We start from the raw sequence: 25296 nt of genomic DNA, 5'->3' as shown, positions 1-25296 counted from the left end.
TAAAAGAAAGTTCTCTGCATTCACTGATCTGTATCTGACTACAAATTTGAGCTCAGGGTATAATGTTTTTCCTAACTATTTTAAGCAGTAAGTTTATAATAACAGACCCAAATGTTAAAAGCACTCCATCCTCTCTCTTATTTCTTACTTTTTTTTTCTTTAGATTGTCTCCTCTTAGTGTGGGAATGAGCACAATTTGGTGAATTGGGTAGGTAATTTGTTTGTGTGTTTTTTGCTCATTTTGTAGGTGCACAAGGCTCGTGCATACTGAAATAGTAGATCTTCACCCACATCCACTCTGCCTGTGACATGTGAGTTACTCTTTATAAGTATTTAATTTTAAAAGATAATTTTGAAGCTTTTGTCATTTCTGAAAGAATGAAGTTTTGGGGGAGATAATTTACTTTGATAAAACACTGTAATAATCTAATTACATTTTTTGATAAGATAGAGGCAGGCCAGACAGAGCTTGATATATGAAGAAAAAAAAAAAGAGATAAAAATAAGAGGATCTTGACATTATCTCTATGCCTAGGATGCTAGTATGGGTTCCTGCACTTTAATGTTTTTTAAAGTGCAGGTGTATTTTTAATCTCTCTATTCAATGTCTTCAGGGCCAATAGTTGCAGATGTTTCAGTTGGTCCCTCACTGAATTGCACATATTGTTAACATAATTTCCTTTGACTAAAACATGTTTGTTCTTGTGGAAAGGAGGCAAAACTGGCAAAGCTAATGGTAGCATGATTCCAAAGGCTGTTCAGCTGGCAGGTGAGCTAGGCTTAGAAGCAGGCTAGGCAAGCTCTACACACTCTAGTTCAGGGTTCAGTAAAGCTGTCAGCTGGTTTGTAAATAGAGAAGTGAATTTCTGTAAGCTTCAAAGCTGCACTCTGCCGTAATGCTCTGCTGAAAAACAAAATATACCTTCTAGTGACATAATTTTTCCAAGGACATTTCTTTATCTTCTGTCTACATTTTTGAGAAGCAGATAAGCTCCTCTAATTCTTGTAGAGGTTCTCACAAAGCACCCTGTTTCTGTGCATTTTGACTCCACGTGACACTAACTGGGGCTGTTTACATTGCCCAACTAAAGGGGCATAAGGTCACTTCAGCAGTGGTGGAAGAACATTTATTCACTAATATTTAGGTTCCCATCTTTTCAAAACCTTTGCTTTTCCTACCAGTATAGGAGGCATAACTGATTTGAAAATGTCAGAATTCCTTGCAGAGCATGGTATATCCACTTGCATTTACAATATATGATATTTGTGGTGGGTAAGCATCATAATCTTTAAAAAATATGGGCTACTAACTTTTAGAACACTGCATAGGTTAAAATTAAGCTTTTAAACTGAAAATTAATAATTTTGGGGTTCTAAATAATGTAGTTTATTAATTGAACTACATCCTTGTACTGAAATACTAAAGTTCATACCCCTCATTTTGGCAGTGTAGTGAACTGCAGCAATGCAGTTAAGGTGTGCAAAGATGGTGTTTGATTCAGGAAGCCTAAGAATATGAAAAATTGTGTGAGCTTTCACTGCTCCAATATAGTCCTCAGCACTGGGGTTTTCTGGAGTGGTACTAGGAAAAAATGGAAAGTCAGAAGAAGTTTTCCTACTGATCAGCACAGAGATTTGAAGCTCACTCCTATTTGCAAGATATCTCTGTAAGGAAATCAGAGTAGGGTTCTAATTGTGTCAGAGACAGCCTGAACTCAGTCCACTCCAAATCTGGGGGTTGTTAAGGTGGCACAAATTCATCTTTCTACCCTCTGTTTTCCCTTGGCTGTACTTTCTGTGCTGCATCTCTAGGACAACACAGCTTGGGATTTGTCCCTTTCTATTCTTAGACAAGCCTGCTGATTTATTTCTTTTTCTTTTAAAGTTTTTTTTTTTTTTATCTGAAAAATGAACTGAAACTTGATGTGCTTAATAGCTCTTTCTTGTTTCAAGATAAGTTGCATTACTTTAAGTTTAGTATGTACTAAGAACTCGGTTTAGACTGGGAATAAAACCACTTTGGTGCAATAGCTTCTACAATTCCATGTAGGACTGCAAGCATGCTTTGGCCATGACTTGAAACATTCCTGATTTTTCAGGCCCAGCGTTGGGTTGAATGTATCAGAACCATAATAAATTCATAAGAGAAATACTAAGAGGGATTAGATAAATAGCCAGATTTTTTTTTCTCTCTCTTTTTTTTTTTCAATTTGAATTTGGGTTTTTGCAAACTCAGAAATTGTGTAGGATGCCAGGATTTTGTTACAGAGATGAAAAGCGAATGTGTCACTTTTTTTAGCTACCTTGTTTCCATCTCAGCTTCATGTGTTGCTAATAGTGACTGGGTTTGATACAAAAAAAATTAATTGTTGAAACACACAGACATTCAGTAGCTAATCTGTGGCTTTCTTCAAATACACATAATCATAAATATGTCTTTTCCATCCCAGTAGGGACTTTAATTATTTCACCTTAATAGCCATTTTTAAAGATTTCAGTCATAGAAAGTTTCCTCTACTCTTGTTTGAAGTCAGAGTTGGGTAAAATCATGATATAAACATGAACTGCCACTTACTTTTGTAGAGCTAGATAACCACCTGTAACAGGTACATGTCTAGAAAAGCTTGAAACATGGTGTCCCTGCAGCATGTACTGCTCTGAAAAATCTTTATGCCCACTGTTCAAAAAGAGTCTGTATCTTGGTCTCCATAATGATGTCACACGTGCTGCATCTTTTTCACAGCGGTTTTGAGGAACTGCAATGATATAATTACTTTTTCCTGAACACACCAATACTTGTGTAGGCTCATTTTTACAATTTATTCATTCTGCATTATCTTGTGAGATGGCCTTGTATTCTTCGTCTAGTGAAAGAGAAGATTAAGTTTCCAACATAATGTGAAATGAACATAATAAAAGCATGGGTCTTAGCTGCTTCTGTAGTCCAAAGTTTTCACACATTCTGTAGGTTTTACTACACAGATTTTCTTCTGTGAGAGCTGAGGTGAGGCACTACAGAGACTGCTTCAGTGTTTCTTGTGAATGGTTTTGCCTCTTTTTGCTTTTATTTGTAAGCAACAGATGTATTTTGACAAATGCAGTTGGCAACCTCAATAAACCAGCGTGTTCCTGAATACATTTCTTTGTCCACCCCTGAAGTGGAAGGGAAAACTGTAGCTGGTTAATTTCCAGGGCAGTAGTCAGCAGTTCCTAGTGGAGACACAGAGTGTGCACTAGGTGGCCCCAGCTGTGTGTGTGTGACCTGCAGGCACCGCCAGGGAGTGCAGTGATGCGTTCATGAGGACACCGATCTACTGATGAGGACAGCTCCCTGATTCCTGGGCAGGTGTCGCAGTAAGTATTTCAACCCATCCACTGCCACTCCAAGGGCTGATTTGTGCTTTGCACTGCTGATCCTCAGACTTCGGTACAGGCTTTCATGCTGATGTTACCCTTGTGAATGCATTGCCTCCCCTTGATACTAATAATGAGAATTTTCTCACCTAATAAGCAGTGATTTTTTTTTTCTTCCCCCTCTTTGGGAATTTCTGCTGTTTTGCATTAAAAGTGTCTTGCACCTTGTTGTCTTGTGCAGAGGTACACCAAGTCTTTTCACAATTCACCTTGCTCAAAGGAAAAGTGCCACCCTTTAAGGTTCCAGTTTTGGTCCTCTGAGATCTGAGATCATGCTCTGTAGCATTAAGGCTATTAATTACTAAAAGACATATAATGGAAGAGATGACTGAGAAGGGACCCTAGCAATGTCTGTCAGTATCAGAAGAGAGTTGTCAGAGGATGGATCCAGACTCTGCTTGATGGTGCTGAGCAATAGGACAAGAGGCAAAGGCAGAAACTGATGCATAGGAAGTTCCACATGAACATGAGGAAAAACTTCTTCTGTGCAGATGATTGTGCACTGGAACAGATTGTCCAGAGAGGCTGTGGAGTCTCCCTCACTGGAGATATGCAAGAACTTTCTGGATGCAGTTCTGTTCCATGAGCTCTGGGATGACCTGGCTTGAGCAGGGAGGTTGGACCAGATGACCCCTGTGGTCCCTTCCAATCTGAACCATTTTGCTGTTCTGTGATATCCAGGATATGAGAACAGAATGCTGTTTACCTCTTAGAGGATATTTAGAAAAGGCAGTTTGGTCACATTATAGTGACAAAATGAAAATTGTAAAATGGAGGAAAGAGATGGAAATAGCAACAAGAACAGAAGGTTGTCTGTTTTGAATGCATTTGCTAAGTTATACTTGACCTTGAAAGCTTTAGTTACTGAAACACAAGATAGCATTTTTAATTTAAACCTTAATACTGTTTATTATTGTAAAATGATCTCAGTTTTTCAGCATAGAGTTTTAAATGGATTTGATTTGTATTTTTGGCATCTAACCCAGCCTGCAGATCACGAGGCCTCCCAGATCTTATGCCTTCAGGCTAACTTGAAACAGATACTGCCAGCAGTGCATGGTCCTCTTAGTCAACCTTGCAGCTCCACGTGCTTCACGCTGCCCACCATGCCAACCTTACCTGAAGACAAGGGACAAGCAAAAGAGGCCCAGCACAACAGCTCTCCTCCAGCCAAAGTAAGCTGTCTTACTTACAAAGGTGTTTTCTGACGCTTGCTGGAAACCTGAGGCTGAAACATGTTTGTGTATATTTAGGGGTTTATAAAATCCAATCTATTTGTTGCTCTGTATTAGAGTGTTTTGCTTAATTGATGAAGCTATGAATGATCCTTCAGTTGAAATCCTTTGAGTTCCTCAAATATTTTATAGCTTAAGGGATGGGAACTTAAATTGCTCAAGTAGTTGTTTATCATTTTGAACTGGAGTCTTATAAATGGTTCAGAACAGACAGACATATATCAAAGCTGTCCAAAAATGACCTTTGTGATGTTATTAAAGAAAACTTTAAAGTTTGAGAACAGAACTTTGAGAACAGAACTTAGGCTTGCACTTCAACAACTAGTGTTGCTTTTACAGATATAGAGGATGTTATGCAACTCATGTGTGTGTGAAAGATGGAAATGGGCTTTTTTGGTTTGCAATCTTTCTCAGTGGTTTATTTGCCACAGCAGTAGATGATTATACACTGGAACTAGACAGAGGCAGGTGGGTGTTCCTCAGACATTTAACCAGTTTGCTTCAAATTTGTGTGGCATCTACATGTCTTGACACACTTTCATTCCAGATAAATATGAAAAATCAATAACAGATGGGTCTTCCCTATTTTCAGTAATCTATGCAGATAAAAAGTAGCTTCATACTTTAATAAACTGGGGCTGGACTTTTTTTTTGGTTGTTAGCTTAGCTGAAGTAAAGAACCTTACTGTGATTAAGAAATCTCAGGTTATCCAAATCATTAACTTTTATGCAAGCTGGTATAAAGAAAAAGAGGATTTATTGTCTGGCACATCCTCAGTTAAAGATGTGACACTGTCATTGGGTTTGGGGACACTGCATCCCAGACTTTAGGTGAAAACATCCGCTACTTTAACATTGTTGGAAAATACTGTCAGCAGTGAGCTCTGCGCTGATTTGTCCTGCCTTCCATCTAGGCTGCACAGGGTGCTGTGTGTGTTAATTTCCTGCCTTAAGATAAACACCCCAGCTGGATACGAGTTTATCAAGACTGCCATCTGATAACATCTATTAGCTGAAGAAGATTTTATTGGGGCTTTTTAAACTCATCTGTGTGAAAAGTATTTTAGTACAAAAGGCTTGCTGTATAAAACATACCCAGAGATGAAAAATATGAAAATTTAGCAGACATCAGTGATTCTAATCCTGAATGTGCTTGTCTAGTGGGAGAAATGAAAATTTCCAATGTCCTAATAGAAAAGCATTAAATTTTTAATGCATTTTCCAGGCCTTTTAGACATAGGTCTTAAATGAACTGTGGTAATGTGATAGTTCATGAATCAGGTCACTGTGAAAAATGCTTCAATTTAGATAAGTGATTTTCAGGCACAAAATTGCAGTGGAGTGATTTTAACCAACACGCTGCTCCTAAGCCTACTTAAGGTTTCCACTTGCCAATGTTGTGAAAGTTTGGTCTTGTTCATAGCTGTTGTCACTCTTGGCTCTTGCTGCAGGTCAAGTTCTATAGCATGACTGTAAGTCACTTTAAGTAAAACAGCTTATTGTGAGATAAGGGCTTGCAAGCAAGGAGAGGGCATCAGAAGGAGCTAAAAGCTGGTGAATTTGTTTTCTGCCATTCCACAAAATTTTCCAAGTCTGGAATTTCATGTCATCTAGAATGCTGTCTGGTGTCTATCACCTTCCTTGTTCTCTTTCAGGAGATTCTTCCCCACCTTTTCCCTGCATGCCCAAATGCACACAGATTGCAAAACAGTTCTGACAAAAAGAAAATGAACCTTACATCACATGTAGCTTTCTGCATGCTTCAAATATGATCATGCTTTTGCATGATGGGAAGAACTGGGTTCTATGTCTCAAATTAATTTAGAGAAAACAAATGTGGGTTTTCATTTCAGTACTTCTTAATATGCAGCCTGTGTTTTTCTGAAGTTCAGTCTAGACTTTTAATTAATATCTAAGAATATGGCCAAGTTGCAGAGGGTTTTCTGTTTCCTGTTTCTTTGTTGTTTTGGTTTTTTTCCCCCAGTGCTTTAAAGAATTGAGGTGTTATACAGTAAAGCTCTGTCACCTGACTGTCTGGTATGGTGGGTCTTTCAGCAGAGTATCTTTGTATTCCTTCTCCCCTCACCATCCCATTAATGTAAAAATCATCTGAATTTGTCTGTATTATAAGCATTTCAAAAGCACATTCTCTGTATGTTTAGTGAGGGCCTGGTAGAACTTAACAGCCAGAATGTCTGGAGGTTCTACTTCCATCCCTGATCTTTGTGGCTGTTCTGTTATGGACCAAACTGCCTGTGCCAACCTCTCAGCCCTCCACGTCTCCCTGCAAGTCTGGATGGCTCCTGGTCATCCTTGTGGAGCAGTTCCCACCTGAGCCACAGAGGTGGCATCAGTTTTAACCTAATTTTTTTTTGGGGGGGGAGGTCTTCGGACAAAAAGGAAGCAAAGACTTGAGTAGTAGGAGATGAGGCAGCTGTTGGGAATAGTTGAGGAGCAGATGGGTCTGGAAGCTGCAAGGGAGCAGAGTTAAAGGCACACAAATAAGGTGGTGATGGAAATCTTCTGTGACATCTCTGTGCAGTTGTACAGCCCTGCACTGTTGTGAGGCAGCTCAAGCTTCCTGTTAAAGCTTCTCTTCCAAGGCCTGTGTAGAGCAGCCTGAGCACTCCTCAGTCTGTAACAACTCCTTTTGATTGGAGCCAGCTGGCCCTGCAAAGAGCTTCCTGCTCTGGCTATTCCTGCCCCTCTCCTGGACAATGCAGGTTTGAACAACAGGGGCTGTGAAGTTTCACTTGTGTGCATGCTGAACTCCTATAGCTGCTGACCAGGATTAATGTTTTCTACCTGACCTGAACTAGCCTTGACTGCAAACTCTCTCTTTTTTTTAATGAGCTGTTTTTAGAGTCCTAAAATGGGCTTGAGTGACTTGAAGGCTGTTGTTACATCATTCAGAAGTTTTTGCTTTCTGGCAGTCATGAGATTAGTATAAACACTGTGCATGTGCATTCAGCTGCATTGCCCTACAAACAGGGGAGTCACCTGAGTTTTGTCATTGACAAAATATATTGTTACTTTTTAACATTTTCAAGGATATTACTAGAAATTGCTTTCAAGCTATTGTCATAAAATGTCACTTGTACATTTGAATCACATATGCTTTGGGATTCTAACATTTTCAGAATTACAAGGATATTTTTCCTAAATTTAAATCTTCAGTGTTTTCTTGGTATGTTCCCCATCCTGCTCTCCTGTGACTGACAAAGTGAACTTTGCCAAGGAAATTCATATGAGAATTATGAGTATGGAAGTGTGGAAGGAGCTGCTTTAAAAATTTATTTTAGTAAAAAAATATGCTATTTATGGTAGAATCAAGAATCCTAATTCAAATGTCCAAATCAAGGCATATTTCATTGCCTTTCAGAGGTTGAAGTGTTATGTATTTCATATTATACTATTTTCCAAGTACTTCTAGAATCCTTTGACTTGATCAGAAAATACATGATTTCATCAAGAATAAAATGCAGCACTGGGAGAGATGTTGCAAGGAGTTCTATGGTAAATGACAGAAATTAGCAGTCAAGTAAGAGTCAGCTTCCTTATGGAATAGAATAGTTTAGGATGGAAGGGACCTTTAAGGTCATCCAGCTCCACCTGCCCTGTTGTGGACAGGGATACCTTCCACTAGACCAGGTATCTCAGAGTTCCACCCAGCCTAGCCTGAACACTTCCAGAGTCTAAACCTGACTTGTCTGTGACTTATTACATGCTTCATTCTGTTAATGCCTAAATTAGTGCTGTTGCAACAGCTTTTTCTTAGCTGCCTTACAAATTTCTTGTGAAGCTTCAGGATGTAGTTTCAAGAAAATTGTAGACTCCAAATAACAAACTAAAACAAAACTCTCATATATATCAGTGCCTAGCAGAAGCAATTAGGATTTGAGAATTTACAAATTATTCTTTAAATTTTACAAGTTACTTGACAGCAGTCCACTGTCACCACTGGGAAGCTTTCCCTTCAGCTGTTTTCTGGTTTTAATCTGAATGCAGTGCTTGGGGTAGAAGTAATCATTTTCTTACCACATATGAGACATCCACATTAATTTATGCCAACTTGATGCCTCTCCACTTGTGATATCTCAGAGGAAGTGGATTCCTTTTCTTCAGCTGAATGGTATAATTATCAGAAAGTGTGAGATTAAGTTCTCGAGGCAAGGTCTCATATTTAAGCAGGCAAGCACATATTAATATTCAGTACCAGCTTGCCAGTTTCTTTTAGCACTTAAAAAATATATTTTATTTTATTAAATATTTAAATTATATTTTTAAAAAATATGTTTCCAAGTAATTTGAGGGGAAAACCATGTAGAGCTCTTAACAAGATAACTTAAAATTATTTTCTGGTGTTTTGGGTATCATATGTACACTTAATACTGTGTTTATTCAAGCTTTCATTATACATTACTATCATTTGGAGGGTTTGTGTGCTTAATTTAGCTCTGTTATACAGAGCTGCTTTTCACTCTTGCATTCAACTCCTAAGTTAACCAAACTCTTGGACACGTACTTCACTAGAGGAATGGTTTGCTGTGTGTCAAACCAGTCTGTCTGCCTTTTTAAAGCTTTCTCATTAGCTCCATGCTTATTGAATTTAGCTTGCATGCATTAAAATTTTTTAAAGAAAACAGATGTTCCAGGTCTCCATCACGTCTTTTGAGTAAGTATAGGCCTCTAATTCACATTTATTTTGTCAAATTACAGCTAATTATCTCTTATTTTAATTACTTTTTCTTTTTTAGGTAAATTGAGAAATATACATTGTTTTCCACACAGAGAGTCAATGTTCACTGGTTTGAATTTCTGTTTAACTACATTTTTATATTTGTCACACGCCATTCAGGACACAACTGTTGAAGGGACAACATGCAGCACACCTTCTATTGTTCTTCCAGAGAATTTTGTCACTCCAGATGTAGAAATTGATAAAAATCTGGTTAACAGGTACTGTATAACACCAATCCATCCATAAATTTCAGGAGCTGTGTTTCTAAAACACTGCTCTGAAATATATGTTGTGTGAAAATATTAATGCTGTATTTCTGTGATTTGGTCATACTGCCTTTGCATTTTGAGAATGGTGTTTGGGATGTGGAGTGGAAGAACAGGAATACCATTGAGACTAAAAGAGTAGAGTTACACCAAATACTGAGCTTGTCAACCCACTCACTGAGTAGGACAACTTAAATATCTAGTCTGACCCATGTAATGCAATGGGTTTGAAGCCGTTTTGGGCCTGTTCACATGGATGGGACAAGAATACCACTCTGAGGTTAAGCATATGTGAAAGTAAGTCATTGAATAGAAATAGAAATCCTGTTTGAAGTTGAAAACTTCAATTCAGTCTTCAATTGAATTAGGGTTATTATATTTGCTCTGATATACAGAATGCTTCCTGACCTGGGCTTTTTAATTTTATTGACCTGCCACTGAACTTAAAATATGGGGAGAAAACATAGCAAAAAATATATTTTGTAAATCTATAATTTGTTTGTATTTTTAAAAGTGTGCTTCTCCAAACTTCAAAATTAGTTGAGAGTCAGAATTTCTAGGCAGCCCTTCAAAAGCAGAATTGTTTGCAGGATCAGTATTTACATTTCTGCAGTTGCTTGAGACTTTTACCTGGTTTACAGTTTAGAAAGATCCTATGGAAGTGTTAATGCCTAAGGAATTATTTTAGCAATAAAATTTAGTTTAAGAAGTGGTAACAATTCAGAAAGACTAAGGTTTTTGGGTATTTTTGTTGGCGGATGGTTTTTTGGTGGGGTTTTTGGCTGGTTTTTTTTGTTTGTTTGCTTTTAGTTTTGTGGAGGTTTTTTTGCTATATACCATTCTTACGCTTTTTCAAGTCATGGTAATAATCTAAAGAAATGTAGAGGTTTTTTTCTGAGAAATCAGGTTCACAGAGGATGAGATTATTAGCAAATTTTAGAACTCCTTTATCAGATCAATTTCTGCAATTTTCCTTCTTTCCTCAATCCCGTCCATTTTCCAGTTGTTTGGAGGTGAGAGGAGCTGCAATAAATGCTTTTTGTCTTCATTGTTAAATCAAGGTGCTTTCTTTTTAATATTAAATTTTAACAGGTAATTAGGACCTCTTTTTGATGCCATACTCCATAATTTTTTTTGGTTCAATTTTCTCTCTAGGCCTCGGAGTCCTCATAGGAGACATTCTAACCGTGCCACCAGGAATTCAACAAGTTCACTGACTTCTGTTGGTAAGAAGTGATTATTCATTTCAACTAGGATATATGCTCAGAAAATGTGACATGCAATGAAAACTTATATGGAGAACCTGACTGTATTGACCACAATTTTTTTTCTCTGTGGACACTGTGTAATGCATGCATGGGGAGTACTGCTGGGATGTTGATTTGTGATCATGAGTTTGTTAGTGGACTGCATGCAGACCAATTTAGGCAAATACACACATTGTTACTTTCAGAAAGTTGTTAATTGGTGCGTTAGTTTAACATCTCTAGAAGGCTCAACTCATGCATGCTTTACTTCTTTTAGAATACAAATACTGGTTTTGCTACTCTTGAGCTTCTCTTTAGTTGGCACAGGGAAAGTATCATGGGAGGTCTGTCTCTCAAACTTCTAACACACAAATCTGAGTTTAAACCAAAACAGATATTTCACTGGAAATAGATTGCTTTGGAATATTCAATCTGTAAGTATGGTTTTTTGCATCCTTGAAAATTGAACTAAATTTAAGGAAGTTAAAGCCAAAGGACTTCTCCCTCCCCCTCAAAAAATCAATCAAAAACCAATAGTGAAACAGCTCCACGCCCACAAACAAAAAACCCTTGAATTTTTGCTGGTTGTTTACATCCTTAGCTTTTCTGAAAACTGATGGTTCTCTAATGGCTCTTGTCAATTTTTAAAATATTTTTCTCATATTACCTGATGACTTTCCTCCCCCTCATCCAAGCTGTTCTTTAGACGCTCATAAAAGCCATTTATACTGACTCACGCAGAAAGGGCCTTTCTGACAACTGCCTGCCTTCTTTGCTGCATCATAGGCAGGAGAATTGTAAAAATTGGTGCTCAAAGTTTAGTGTTTTCAACCAATTTAAATGCCACAGATTAATAAAGTGTTAAATTAATTGTTAAAACTATTGTGCATAAATCTTTGCTGGCTGAGTTTGTGGGTTCTTAGCCTTGAAAGACTGAACGTGAAAATTCGATGAAGAAACTCAGTCTACAACAGAAATGCCATTACTGTTAGTTGAGATGGTGCTTTTATTTAGAAATGAGAAAAACTGCATTGGAGACACAGCTGGAAAAGCCAGTTTCACATATTTAGAAAATTTTTTATCACAGTGAAATAATCTTAGTGGATTACCTGTGGTTTTGAGGACTTGCTCTAAACTTGAGATTGTAACAACGTAAGAAATGAGCAATTTTTTGTTTCATGCAAGCTCAAAGCTAAATTTATAGGTGTAAATTTACAGGTTTGTTTTGGACTTGTTACTCTCACATGCCACAATATGCCTGGAACTGGAAGGTCCAGCTCTAATTCTGACATTTTCTACACAGACAATAGTGGTCATGTAGTTGATCTGGTGAATGATCCACTACCAGATGTCAAAATATCAGAGGAAGACAAAAAGAAGAACCTTGAATTGTTAGAAGAAGCAAAGAAAGTGAGTGAGAGGTTCCTAACACGCAGAGGCAGAAAGTCAAGAAGCAGCCTCTCAGAGTCACCCACAGGTAGGGGCAGATCCTGAAAGCCAGATTTTATGTTCTGCAAACATCTCTAAAGTCAAATGTCTCCTGTAATCTATACCTTGCTGCTGTTGCCATACACTTAATTTGAAGGTCAGAATCCCTCATGTCCTCCAGAAGGTTCCACAAAACCAGAAATGACCCATCCGTGTATCGGGATGTGTCAGGGTAAAATGGTGTAAAGTTACACTGCAAGCAGTGTAACAATAAAGCATGAAATATTTCTATTGAAAAGTAAAAATGGTCACAAATTGTTGTTTAAATGAAATTCTAGTGACTAGAATTCATCCTGCTGAAAAAACATCCCCTCCAGACACAATTACACTGCCTCTTATTCTGAACATAGCCATAAACTAAGGTAAATCGACCAGATCCTGCTTTTAAAACAGCAGAATAAAATGTTTTGTTCTAGAATGTCAATTGAAATTGCTTTTCCTTTTATTTGAAGTGTTTTAAAACTGGAACAAAATGCCATTTTACCATGAAATAGGACTTTCATTTTGCTTTGAAATGCCATTTCAAACAAAATTCTTTCTTACAATTGGCCTGATGCTCTGTGGAGGGAAAAAACCCCCACAACTATATCAACTATATATCACCTCTTTTTTTTTTCCTAAATTCCTCATGAATCTTCTCTCGTGCTGTCTCCCCTCAGTGCTTACAGTATCAGAAAACTGAGTGGAGCAAGGATTCCCTGTATCAATAGAAATTTATCAGTTTTTGTCAAGTGTAAGACATGAAACATGCTCTAAACTCCTAATTGCCAAGCACACCTTGGCAATTAAAATGACTTGTCAGGTTCTGGACAAACATATGACTATGATATTGATGTTTTAATCTCATCTGAATTCTAAAAATACAGAAGGTACAAGCCTAGAAAGTAAAGTCACCTTTTCATTTTGTTTATGTCTTTGTTCTAATGAAGCAGTTTCCCCTACTCTTAGTCCTAAAGTTTCACCCATAGCATCTCAGAGCAACTCTCTCTTCCACTTCCATCAGATAAAATGATCATGAATCATTAAGGGAGAAAAAGACCTCTAAGGTCATCAAATCCAATCATTTGCAGGCCCAAACTTTAACTTATAAAAGCTCACCAAAAAAGTATTTGTTTAGTATTTCTTGAGAAGAATAGATTTAACCATCTAGTCCTAAATATGATTAAGCTCTGAATGCATACAAAATATATTTTTGCATATACATATTTTTATTATATTTTTATTCTTGTGGTGTTGCAAGTTCACATGTTTTGTTTTCTAACTTTGGTCAATACAGAGTTTTGAGAAGCTTTAATGATGTTTCACTTGCTATGTGTTTTTTTTTCCTGTTTTAAAAGTATTTTTGACATTTGAATTTTTGTCCTTTATGTATTATTGGAAACTGTGCACATATGAGTTTGGTAATGCTATAGTAGTAAAAATTTTGAGCAAAATATCAGGATACGCCCTAATTATATGTGTATCTTTCAGGGTCTGATGCATTCTCAACCACTAGTATTGAGTCAGTATCTCCAGGGCAGGTAAGAGCTGAATGGTCTATGCAATAACCTGGTTATTACAGTACTCTATTATTATATGCTGCCCTTTTAGCCCCTGATAAAAATTGTGGTTTTGGAATACCATTTAGGAGACCAAAACTGGATTATTGGTACTTTCTCTGTACAGCAAGGGCTAAAGAAATATTTAGTCTGAAGACAGAAATCTATGAAGTAACCAGACCTGAAAGATCATGAAGATCTGTTAAGTGTAGAAAATAGAAAAAGATGCAATATAATCCTAATGTGTGAAAAAGCTAATCCCTGAAGTTATTTCATAAATAAATACAACCAGCAATGTAAAAATTATGAGATTCAAAGTTCAGCCATTAATATATGTATCTAATGTCTGTAGCATAGGTGTGAAACAGAACCTTTTAAGCAGTTTTTTCAATTTTTTTTTGCTAGAATAACAGAATTGTGCGAGAGGATGACAGGCAAACTGCAGAGGTAAGTGTTTCACATTGAGAGCTGAACAAAGTCTGCTGGTTTGTCTTAGCACACTTATGATTTACAGATGGGACTAAAAATACTGAAAGATTGTTCACTGAGTGGAAAGAAAATTACAATGCTTTAAGAAATTATGAAGCACCTGCAAAAGAAGTGTAGGACAGTAGGTTCACCACTTGACATTTTCATCCTATCATGCATCCTGCTCTAGCCTAATTAGAATCAATATACTAAATAACTTCAAAGTAAAAATGTCTACTATAGCCATTTTGGTGTATGTCAGTGGTTTAGACTTTCCATGACATTAACATGCTGAGGAGCTTGGCTTCAGGATTGATGTGATAGACTCTGGAATGGGAGAGGTTAACTCAAAAGTTCAGAGAGGAGATTCCAAATTCAATATTCTTTAAGTGCCTTTAAAAATTTATTTCTTTTGTCAACAGCCTATATTCAAAAGCAAATGTCATTGAAAAGGAAATAGCTTTTTACAATGAAAATCTGTCCTTGGGCAGGGGAAAAGAGGAATCTGGACTTGCTTCTTTGTTTCATGTGTGTCCCTGTACTTTCAGAATGCTGCAAAAGGATTAATTGATCGAAGGCAGAATGATCAAAGAAAGATTTCTCAGGGAAGGTTGGTTCCTCGTTCTGCTGGCTTTGAGAACTCCAAAGAGAAGCTCTCAGACCAAAAGGAAAACTTTGATCCACGTAAACATATGGATACTTTACCTAAATTCTCCCCTTCAGCTGGTGATGGTGGCAGAATGTCGCTTAATACTTGCATGAATGTTTGTGAAAATGAACTTGGAAAATCATTCCTCAAGAAAGCGAAAGAAAATGATGTTCCTTTAAGAACCCATCTACCAGGACCAGGAATAGGAAATATGGACTCAAAGCTAAAAATTCCTGTTCCAGAAATGAGGGACCATAAAGTTCCATGTAAGCCAGAATTTAAACTGTGTGGACTGCGTCCTCCTCTATTACGGGCTGTGTCCTGGGATAGCTTGGAGCCTGGACAGAAAGAGAAAACCCCTTTAAAATTACCATCTGAGGAAGATAAAAGCTGTCTTGGTAATAAATCCAGCAATCAGTTAAAAGCATTCAAAGACCTTCAAATCCAAGTTCAGCCTGTTCGAATGCAGAAGCTGACAAAGCTCAGAGAGGTAAGTCCTGTCATCAGCTGTATCCAGTTATAAAAAGTAATTTTCATACCTCACTAAACTTTCAACATGTTTAGTATTGTTTTTATCACTTCAAGAAACATGCAGTGATAAAATGGGAAACAGTTTCAGCATAAACAATACAGAATTGTATCTTTTTTTTCCTTTGCAACTTTACTAAATTGTAACCTGTAAGGAAATTCTGTGGAATTACTCGATTTCTTAGTTCTCTTCAGGTTCTCTTCAGGTATGCATCAAGTGCACTGGGGTACTTCAGTGTGTACATATGCATGTGCTCCTCTTGCATGTTTACGTTTGCAAGATCTCAGAGGACCGGAAATGGGTTTGTAATGATTAGTTGATTATTGAACTGTCTCAGAAATTGTCTCAAAGTGTTCAGAGCTGTAGAACTGGGCATCTCTGACAGCAAGGGCAGGTAGAGCATGTCCAGATTTACAGTTCCTAATTATAACCTGCTGCAAATCTGTCAGCTTCTAAATGAGTAATCTGTTGTTAAATAAATACCTAAATGGTAAGTAATTAAATCCTAGGGAAAAAAGCAGAAATTTCATTAAATTATAAACCACCAAAAGAAAGCAGTGAACATGTCTCTATTGCTAATAATGACTTTTGAAAGAAAAAAAAAAAAGGCAGCAGGTACTTTCTGAACAGCCTAATAAGGATCTTTTCCTTAAACAGCAGTAGTTAATATTTTAAGATGAATATAAGGCTGACAGGTGAGGACCTCAATTCTGCACTTTGGTTAATTCATTCCCATTGCATTCTTTAGGAACAGCAGCTTCATTATTCATCTCTTCCTGTTGATATAACATGCACATTCTTAGTGTGTATGTACTGGAAGTTTTGATTACAGGGACCCTTGGGCCATATAATTACAGGAGAAATGCTTCCCTGTGAGGCTTGTGAGGCACTGGCACAGGCTGCCCAGAGCAGCTGTGGCTGCCCCATCCCTGGCAGTGTCCAAGGTCAGGTTGGATGGGGCTTGGAGCAGCCTGGGGTTGTGAAAGGTGTCTCTGCCTATGGCAGGGGGTTTGTAACCAGATGATTTTCAAGGTCCCTTTCAACCCAAGCCATTCTATAATTCTTTAATTCTATAATTTTGAATGACCTAGAAGCTGCTAAGCACAAATAAGAGAATTAAAAAATTTTGCAACATGATCTATATTTCCAGTTAGGCAAGATTTGAGCTCTGTTTCCAGTAGGAATTATCTACTCATAAACAAAACCAGGTGTTTGTGAATTTAAACATGTGAGAATATGAAAGAAAATGAGAAGTTAAGGAGAAATAAGACAAAACGGTCTAATCTTTGAGAGTGCATTTTTCCCTACCTATAAGGAATAGAGGCAGAGCACAGTAACAATGAAGCATCCCAGGCTCTGGTCTTAATAGTCAAAGTGGCAAACTCTCATGTGTAGGATTTTCTGCATTTCTCCTGTTATCTGGGATACTAAGTTATTACTGTGGCTGTATCAAAATTGCTTTTTTCATTGTCAGTTACTAAAGCTCTCACTCACCAAAACTCTACTATCTACTTGAATAAGGGGCACATTTAATGACTCTTTGTTTGCATGACCAGGAATTTTTCTAAATAATGCCTGTATGAAAATTAAAATATGTAATATTCTAGAGTGTGTGTGAATTTATGAGTATCCTGTTATGTAGCATCTGACTGTAATGTAATGCAAATATCTCTATTTTATTTATTAATTAAAGTAAATGTTTTATTTACTGATTATGTGGCAGGGACATTTAAATTGAGATTTGTAGTTTAGTTACTCAGAAATATTATTGTTTCTTTTCACAGGAGCATATTTTGATGAGAAATCAAAATTTAGTTGGACTTAAACTTCCTGAACTTAGTGAAGCAGTGGAACAGGAAAAAGGTGCAGTATCATAAAAACTGCATGTTTGTTATGTACTGATTTTTATAACTGACTATTATGTGGGGGTGAGGAGAAAAAGCATTAAAATCTTCAGTTGCAATAATAGTTGAAGCAGTCATGGAGAACAGTAATAAATGATGAACAAGAGAGACAAGTAATGGAAAGTACCTCAATTTCTTGATGATTTGAACCAAGAAGATACTGTAGGTATTATTATAACCAAAGGAAAAGATGCACATGTGGAATGGAGTCTGGCTTCTGCCTAATAGCTGTAGGACTGAAGTTTCAGTAACTTTCTGTAAAAACATTTCAGCAGTGATGGATTAAATGGCTGCAACTTGTTCATAAGGGTGAATATGATCCCTGGGGGTATAAATAAGAGATGGGATGCTTTATTCCTTTTTTTTAATTACTATTTTAGTATATGTGTGGCAAGTATTGAAATGGCATTTTCATTCTGGTCCACATTTCCATGTCAATGTGAATGAGAAAATGTAAGGACAGAAAAGAATCATAAAGGTGTTTGAAGGATTGGAAAAATGTGCCTTACAATAAGGGGGATTTTTTTAACCTCAATTTCTGTGATTTTTAAGGAAAAATAAAGGAAAAGGCTTCTTTGAGGAAAAGGCTTAAAACTCTACATAAATAAGGAAAAAGAAATCTGACACCAAATATTTGCTCCAATCTAACACAAGCAAAAAAGATTTGATGCCTGTAGGTGCATCTAAAAAGATTCAGAATAAAGAGCAAAATATGAACCAAAGGATAATTCTACATGTGGAAGAATTAAATAGCAGTAGTGCTTAGCTAAAATATTTTAACCAAATACATCAACCTAAGATATTTAAACCAAAACTAGATATTTGTTTGGAAGTAGTTTATTCAGAACTTGTTCAGTGTGACATTAACTGAAACAAAGATGGTTATTATGAAAGGAGCTGAAACTGATTGTCCAAGATTTAATCCAATGGAAACTTAAATTTTTTTAATACTGTACATTTTGCTAATTCATGCATTTGCACTGGGACTAGCTCATGAGCCCTAAAGTTCCTGTTACACTTAGAGATGGTTGAGATACTGCATTTCATGTTATGTCTGGAAATGGACTCATTTTTAGTGTGAAAGAATAAAGATGAAAAAGCCTTCTTGTCCTCTATATTTAGTGATTATATCTTTGAATTCTAAGATATGTTGATATTATTCCTGTCACTCTATTAATGTATAATTTCCCAGGAATTATTTAGCAGGCTCTGTTTGAAACTATAAAATAGTTGCCATTTACCAGCCTGCTACGTAATTTTTGCAGGTTTGGAAGTCTTGAGGAAAACATTGTGAATAAGATAAGCATTATTTTATCCAGCTTCTCAACATGGATCTCATGAGTATTCACAAGCTTTTTCTAGTCCAGTAAGTTCTCTAAATGGTAGCCAGAACATTAAAGGTCAACTCCTTATCCTCAGTGGGGAAAACACACAAGGGGTCAAATTCTTAGTCAATTTGTTAGGGAGACCTACTTCCTTGCATTGTTACAGAAGCCACCTTTTCAACTGTTGTGGTAATTTTGCTTAAACAATAGGAAATAGTCAGATACTTCATTATTACTGTTATTAATCCAATGTACTGTCTCCATCATGGTTTTTATCAATGACAAGTTACTGTCACCATCTGAGTAAACACAACTCTGCATCTACATTAATTCTGGAGACACTGGTGTCAGGCTAGATATCAGGGGATACATGTGACTGTTCTGAAGTAAATACTGGATTTTTTTAATATAAAGCAAATGCACAGAACTAAAATGTGGCCAGAAAGAATCTCCCCTTCTATTCCATCTTTCATGTTAATGCTCTCCAGATTTGCACACTAATTACTTGGCAAGTCTAAGAATCCTTCTGTTAAACTTATGAACAGGAGAACTGTTCAAAGATTCCTTCCCAAGTCTGGGATTCAGGCTGGGGAATCTGCCTTTCCTGTAGGAGAGTCCTTAATGAAATTCTGGTAAGACAGAAGGAGATAAGGGAACTAATATATGTGAAATTAAATAAAATAAAAATACAGGAGCTAAGTAACATGAATTATAAAAAAAATATTAGTCATGTTTTTGTCCTTATGAAAGTGACAGAATCAGAGAATGCTATATCCTGTTTCAATCGACATACAGTGCAAACAGGTACCTGATGTCATTTATAGCAATAAATGGTGTACAAAATCTGTAGTATGGTACATTACAATATGCTTCATCTTGGCAGGTGGCCTTTAAAGCCTTAGAAAATTACAATATTCCATTACAAAATCTCAGCTAAAATATTCCAGAAAAGAATGTGTGACTTTTCAAGTAACATAATTTTTTTTAATCTGAAAATGTCTTTAGGGCCTTCACCTCTCCCTTCCCCCACTGAAGAGGAAGAGACAAAGAGCAGCTCTGATGTCATGCCCAGCATTCCTGATGTATTGCTGCGAAAACTTCGAGTGCACAAATCACTTCCAGGAAGGTAAAAGCTCATTAGAAGTGGAAACACATCATCCAGGAGAAGGCACACTAATGGCCTCCAGCTGACTTCCCTTCCCTCCATTCATAGGGAGATAAATTGTTGCATCTTAAAATGTGCAATAGATTTACTGAAAAATTCTGGGGAATGCACCAGCTTCCAGTAACTGGCCAACTTTTAAAATTAGTTTGAGAGTTCTGCGTAGAAAGTCTTTAACCTTAATTGCATGCTACAAGTAGATTTTTATACAGATTTTTCCACTCCTGGTTTCCAGGACTGCTGCTGCAGATAAGTACTCATATTGAAAATATTATTTCCCACCCCCATAAAAATAATCAGGCCAGATGATGCTTTCCAGTGGTAGAATTCGGGCATGTAATAGTTCTGCAGTTTTTCTGCAGGTGACAGAAACTGAGGGAAACTGAGTTTATTTTGCAAACATAGTTGAAGGACTCACTTGTGAATTCACTGATTTGGACTTTCCAAGACATTAAAGCAATCCCAAATTTATTCAGCCAAAAATGATTCCTCCATTCAGCCACATGGTTATGTACCAAAAGCACCAGAGCCTTCAGCTTTCTGAACTGTCAATTCGGATTCTCTGTGCAGGTGAAATAAATATTTAGCATTTATGGTGAAGGAATTGTTATATACATTATTTTATATAAATGAATGCATGAAGTGAAGAATTTCTGAGACACCCTTGCTTGATTGTAGTCAATATAGAAAAGTAGTGGAAAACTCTGGAAGCTCAAACATAATTTTGTTGTTCAATTAAGTATTAGAATAGCTTTGTTTTTAGAGAAAAAAAATCATTAAAATGTGAATTTTTTAACTTTTATTTCTAGCTCCCCACCACTCACTGAAAAAGAAGTTGAGGTAAGTATGCTATTATTTCAGACATGTTCCAATTTTAAGCGATTATTTTAAATCGAAGTGTGGTTATTAGAATGAGGTAATGGGGTGATTTTTTTTCCCCAAAATAGATTTCTCATTTAAAAAACCAATAGCAAAACACATTGAACTCCATCAAGATAACAATTTTGTGAAATTGAGCAATAGAAATTGTAAAACAACAGAATAGGAGTAATCAAAACATTTGTTTGTGTTGTTAATAATAAAATATGAATTCACTCTGGAAATAGTTTTAATATTCTAAAGTAGTAAAAAAAATTGAGATTAAATAAGACTAGGAACTCAGCAATTTAAATTGCAATTTTATTAGCTAATATGAGCTTTGGGGCATTTTTTAATAATATCCTGCTGTTTACATAATTTTTACTTCCTCAGTTCAAGCCAATAATTTTGTTTGCAGGTCTCTCTTTAGCTTGTAGCATTTGTTTCTTGTATTTTTTAAATCACATACCAGTCAAGAAAAAGATTTTTTTTTTTTACAGTATTGCAATCCACTAGAGCTGTTGGTGCCTTGTGCTTTGCAAAGTATTATTCCTAAGAAATTAGTCAACTCTGGTTATGAAATAATCTTTAAAAGCAGGGTGAAAGAGAATAAAAATGTTAGCACTTAATCTTTTGCTGGCTTCAGGGGTAGGTGTTTATCCCTTAGGTAAAACAATGCTCATGGTGAGCTCATCCCTGGACTTCCTCTGCACAGACTATCTGTTTAAAAACCTTGGGGACCCTTGGAGGAAGTCCAGCTATAAAACAGATCCATTGTGATTCTGGTGCTTCTGGTAGGCTGCTTCCTTCATTTTGTCTCTGCCCTACAGAGCTCCCAGAAAAACATCCAGGAAAAGAGGCAGCAACACATTTATTATTCCTATTTCAGTAGAAATAAATAGAAGTGACTTTTCAAGAAAACAAATTTTAAAATACTTTCAATTTTCTATTGCGATACTTATTTAAGCAGCGAAGTCAGTTAAACACATGCCTGATTCATAAGTTGTTATTGAAAATTATATTACTTTGAGACTTATTGGAAAATGCCTTTTTTAATTCAAACAGAATGTATTTGTACAACTCTCCTTGGCCTTTAGAAATGATAGTTATACATTGGAATCTAGAATTCAGCAGGCAGAGAGAGAGAGAAATCTTACTGAAGAGAATGCTGAGAAGGAACTGGAAAACTTTAAAGCAGCCATTACGGTAAGAAAACAGTGGGAATTCTTTTCCTGAACTGTAGCGTACCTGAAAGTGCACAAACATCACAAATGTGTTTGACTTCTGAATTCAGCCCCAAAACTGCATTTTCTGCTGCTCAGACTTCTTGCCATGAGCTGCCTACTACTCTGAGAGGGCATAATCTGCCAGAGTGGGCCAGCATTGCTGGAAATGCCTAGGGGATGCTTCCCTGGTCTAGCAGATTTCAGGAATAAATACTAGGAATGTGCCGTTCAGTTCTTGAAATAAGCCTGTGATATAGCTAAGGGCATTCAGAAATGCAGTTGGAGCACTGATCCCTGCTCTCCTGAGCAAGACCTTTAGCAGTAAATTTGAAGTGTCCAGATATGAAAGATAGCAAAATGATTTGAAACGTCAGTTCTGAGATCTGTAACTTGAAAGGCCTCTTTACTGCAGATACTAGCAAGCATGCTGTGTGAAAGCAAACAGCGAGGAATGCTTAAGAAATGGGTACAATCTCAGGCTCTGGTTTTGAGCCACGAGTACACTTTCATTCCAGCTGTCCCTCATGTTCCTTTACAGCAGTAGTTTTGAGTCCTTCCTGCCAGCTTTCTCTAGGTTTTCTAACTGGAAGGACAAAAAATTGCTACAACACGTCAACTGAAGTGCTGTGCATGTCTTTGTGCATAAAGGGAGGGATGGTTACACACCAGGCTGATAAATGAAATAGCCTTAGACCCAGCATGCATTATTGCAAGGAGGTGCTGCCATTCTTATGAGAATAGTGAGGAGAACATGATTCTCCCATTTACTTTATCAAGAATATAATCAGGTAAGAAAATATACAATTAAAGAAAGATTGTGGTCACATCTTTTCATCTGGAGTTCCAAATCTCCGTTTTCAAATTATTGTTTCTGTAAAAAAAAAAAAAAGTTGAGAATATTTTGCTGCTCTTCCCTCTGTTCCCTGTGTAAAGAGCAAGCAGAAACAGCCTATTAAATCTCAGGGGTTTCAAACTGAAATTAGTCTGTTAGATTTGCCATGTATTTCTGTCAAGAATCTCTAATTAGGCATCAAGGTTCATGTTGCCAGCATGGGACAGTTGTGATTAGGATTTATTTCCTTTAAGCAGTTCGCACACTACAGTCTGGCTTCTAAAGCTTTTTTTACATGATTTATATCAAAGTGGAAACTACCCTCCCTATGAAGGCTTTTGTTCTGGACAATGGAATAAACTAAGAGGCAATTAAAAGCAGTGATGGCTTCTGTAAAATCTCTATCATACTAGACCTAGAGTTGTTCCAATCTCATTTGGAGGTTATCTTCATTTCTGTAGGAGAGGCACATATTTTATGGCTCAGTGACAGTTTTACCAGTCCTTCTGATTTTTTTTAATCAGTCTTGTGATAATTGATGTGTTATTCAGAAACCTAATTTCAAGAAAAGGCTGATCTACATGAATTTCCAATGTTTTGGAGAAAATAAGGAGGTTACAGTTGTCAAGAAAGAAAAGAAACTGAAATTCTGTGCATGATTTTTCCTAAACATATTCCCTTATTTCTTTTTGGTTCTTGCAGTCAAATTTTGGTTGCAATTTATTATCAAGGTAGCATTGCAATTCTTGAGACTGTCTTACTTTCCAAATAAGTGAAGTGTCCTGGAACTAATAGAACACGTGGCCTTCTTAATACTTGTGCCCAGAAAATTAAAATATCCTTTGTCCCTCAGCAATCATTTAAGTGCTAGTTGAAATGAACTTGGTATTTGTAGAGTTCACAGGTAGCAGAGCATGTTTCACTATAGATTTCAGAAGGGAAGTATCACAATGTGCTGAGCCCTCTCTAACTCCTCAAACTGTGTTCTTGCAGTGAAGCACCAGGGCAGCAGCACTGTGAGCTGGGTGTGGTGGCAGTGCTGGCACCCCTCTGGGGCTAATCTCTCCATGAGGAGTTCTGCCTGGACATTTCTACCCCATTTTGGGGTTCCGGCCACTCCATTTGAACTAAAAGCATGCTGATAGAGGTGCTGTATTTTTGCTTCAGTCTTCAGCTCACCTGTGGCACCACTATGAGCACAGGGAAGCCTACCAGAAGCTCCTGGAGGACATCGCGGTGCTGCGGCGTTTGGCTGCCAGGCTCTCGAGCCGCGCCGAGATGGTCGGGGCGGTTCGCCAGGTGAGGGCATCCCGGTGTTTAACTCTATCCTGGATCCACAGGTGCACTCTTTGCCAGCCTGGGCTAGAGGTTGTGTTCACTCTCTGAGTTTTATTTGCCTTTTGGCAGATTAAAGTGTCTGTTGTAATGTCAGGTAACACACCCCTGCAGCCTGGAAATAGAACCCCAACGGAAGAGTGCCCATTAAGCTATTTAACATCTGGACAACAGAAGCATATATTCTATTCAGAGGTACAGATGCATCACAAGAAACTAATTTCAAATCAGTGCAGCATGTAATAAAAATATGAAGGAAAAAAAAGCTTTTCTGGGTCAAAAAACTCATCTAATTCAGTCACTTGCCTTTGGCAATAGCTCAGTCAATTACAAAGAGTATGAGAACAGAGTGAGTATAAATAAGAGCACATCAATACCCTCTCAGATTTAAGAATATTCCCTCTGCCCTGTAAAGTAACCAGATTGATGCCAGTGACTAAGACCTTTGAGGGTTTGAAAACAAATGTGGTATACCACATAAGTAATCCGATAGGCACACAGGCAGGGTGTCTGAATATATGACAAAATAAAGTATTATAGTCTATAAAATGCATATGAATTGGCATTTTCTTCTAACTATCTTGGGAATTTTCAGTCACAGAGGCACCAATATTTCCTTAGGAACAACAGCTCCAGATTTAGCCCCAATATGGAGCATACATATGGAGGCAAATGATTTGTTGGAGATGTGTCGAGGTTACCAGGATATTTCCTTCTTTTCTTCCTTAGGAGAAGCGTATGTCAAAGGCAACAGAAGTAATGATGCAGTATGTGGAAAATCTGAAAAGGACATATGAAAAGGATCATGCTGAACTAATGGAGTTCAAGAAACTTGCCAATCAGAATTCTAGCAGAACCTATGGTGCATCTGGTAAAGAAAAATAAAAATTTAAGGATTTGTCTTGCCTCTAACTCAGAGAGATGTTGGTGCTATTAATGATTTAAAACAAAATATTGTGAAGCCTGTTCATGAAGTTTGCATCTACAGGAGTAGATTTTCAAAAGTTACAGAAATAGGATGTTTTATATGAGCCATACTTAATTCTATAGTACAGTAATTTGAATTTCACTATCACTTA

The 25296-nt window shown here is 37.1% G+C and overlaps 1 protein-coding gene across 1 annotated transcript in view; it reads left to right on the top strand.

Moving 5' to 3' along the window:
* Nucleotides 1–4406: 4406 nt before the first annotated feature.
* The window catches only part of IRAG1 (inositol 1,4,5-triphosphate receptor associated 1), a 29465-nt gene continuing 8575 nt past the window's right edge, over nucleotides 4407–25296 (top strand). Inside the window, exons 1-13 of the mRNA XM_084207055.1 lie at nucleotides 4407–4589; nucleotides 9508–9608; nucleotides 10812–10882; nucleotides 12207–12380; nucleotides 13862–13911; nucleotides 14335–14376; nucleotides 14946–15536; nucleotides 17360–17438; nucleotides 19810–19930; nucleotides 20776–20806; nucleotides 21890–22030; nucleotides 24050–24181; nucleotides 24947–25088. Coding sequence (XP_084063181.1) covers nucleotides 4521–4589; nucleotides 9508–9608; nucleotides 10812–10882; nucleotides 12207–12380; nucleotides 13862–13911; nucleotides 14335–14376; nucleotides 14946–15536; nucleotides 17360–17438; nucleotides 19810–19930; nucleotides 20776–20806; nucleotides 21890–22030; nucleotides 24050–24181; nucleotides 24947–25088 — 1744 coding nt within the window. The 5' untranslated portion in view covers nucleotides 4407–4520. The remainder of the gene's footprint in view (nucleotides 4590–9507; nucleotides 9609–10811; nucleotides 10883–12206; nucleotides 12381–13861; nucleotides 13912–14334; nucleotides 14377–14945; nucleotides 15537–17359; nucleotides 17439–19809; nucleotides 19931–20775; nucleotides 20807–21889; nucleotides 22031–24049; nucleotides 24182–24946; nucleotides 25089–25296) is intronic.

This window comes from Fringilla coelebs, assembly GCF_963513975.1.
Source record: "Fringilla coelebs genome assembly, chromosome: 6".
Lineage (NCBI taxonomy): Eukaryota > Metazoa > Chordata > Aves > Passeriformes > Fringillidae > Fringilla > Fringilla coelebs.
Note: the sequence above shows the minus strand (reverse complement) of the source record. Positions and strands in the feature narration are given on the sequence as shown.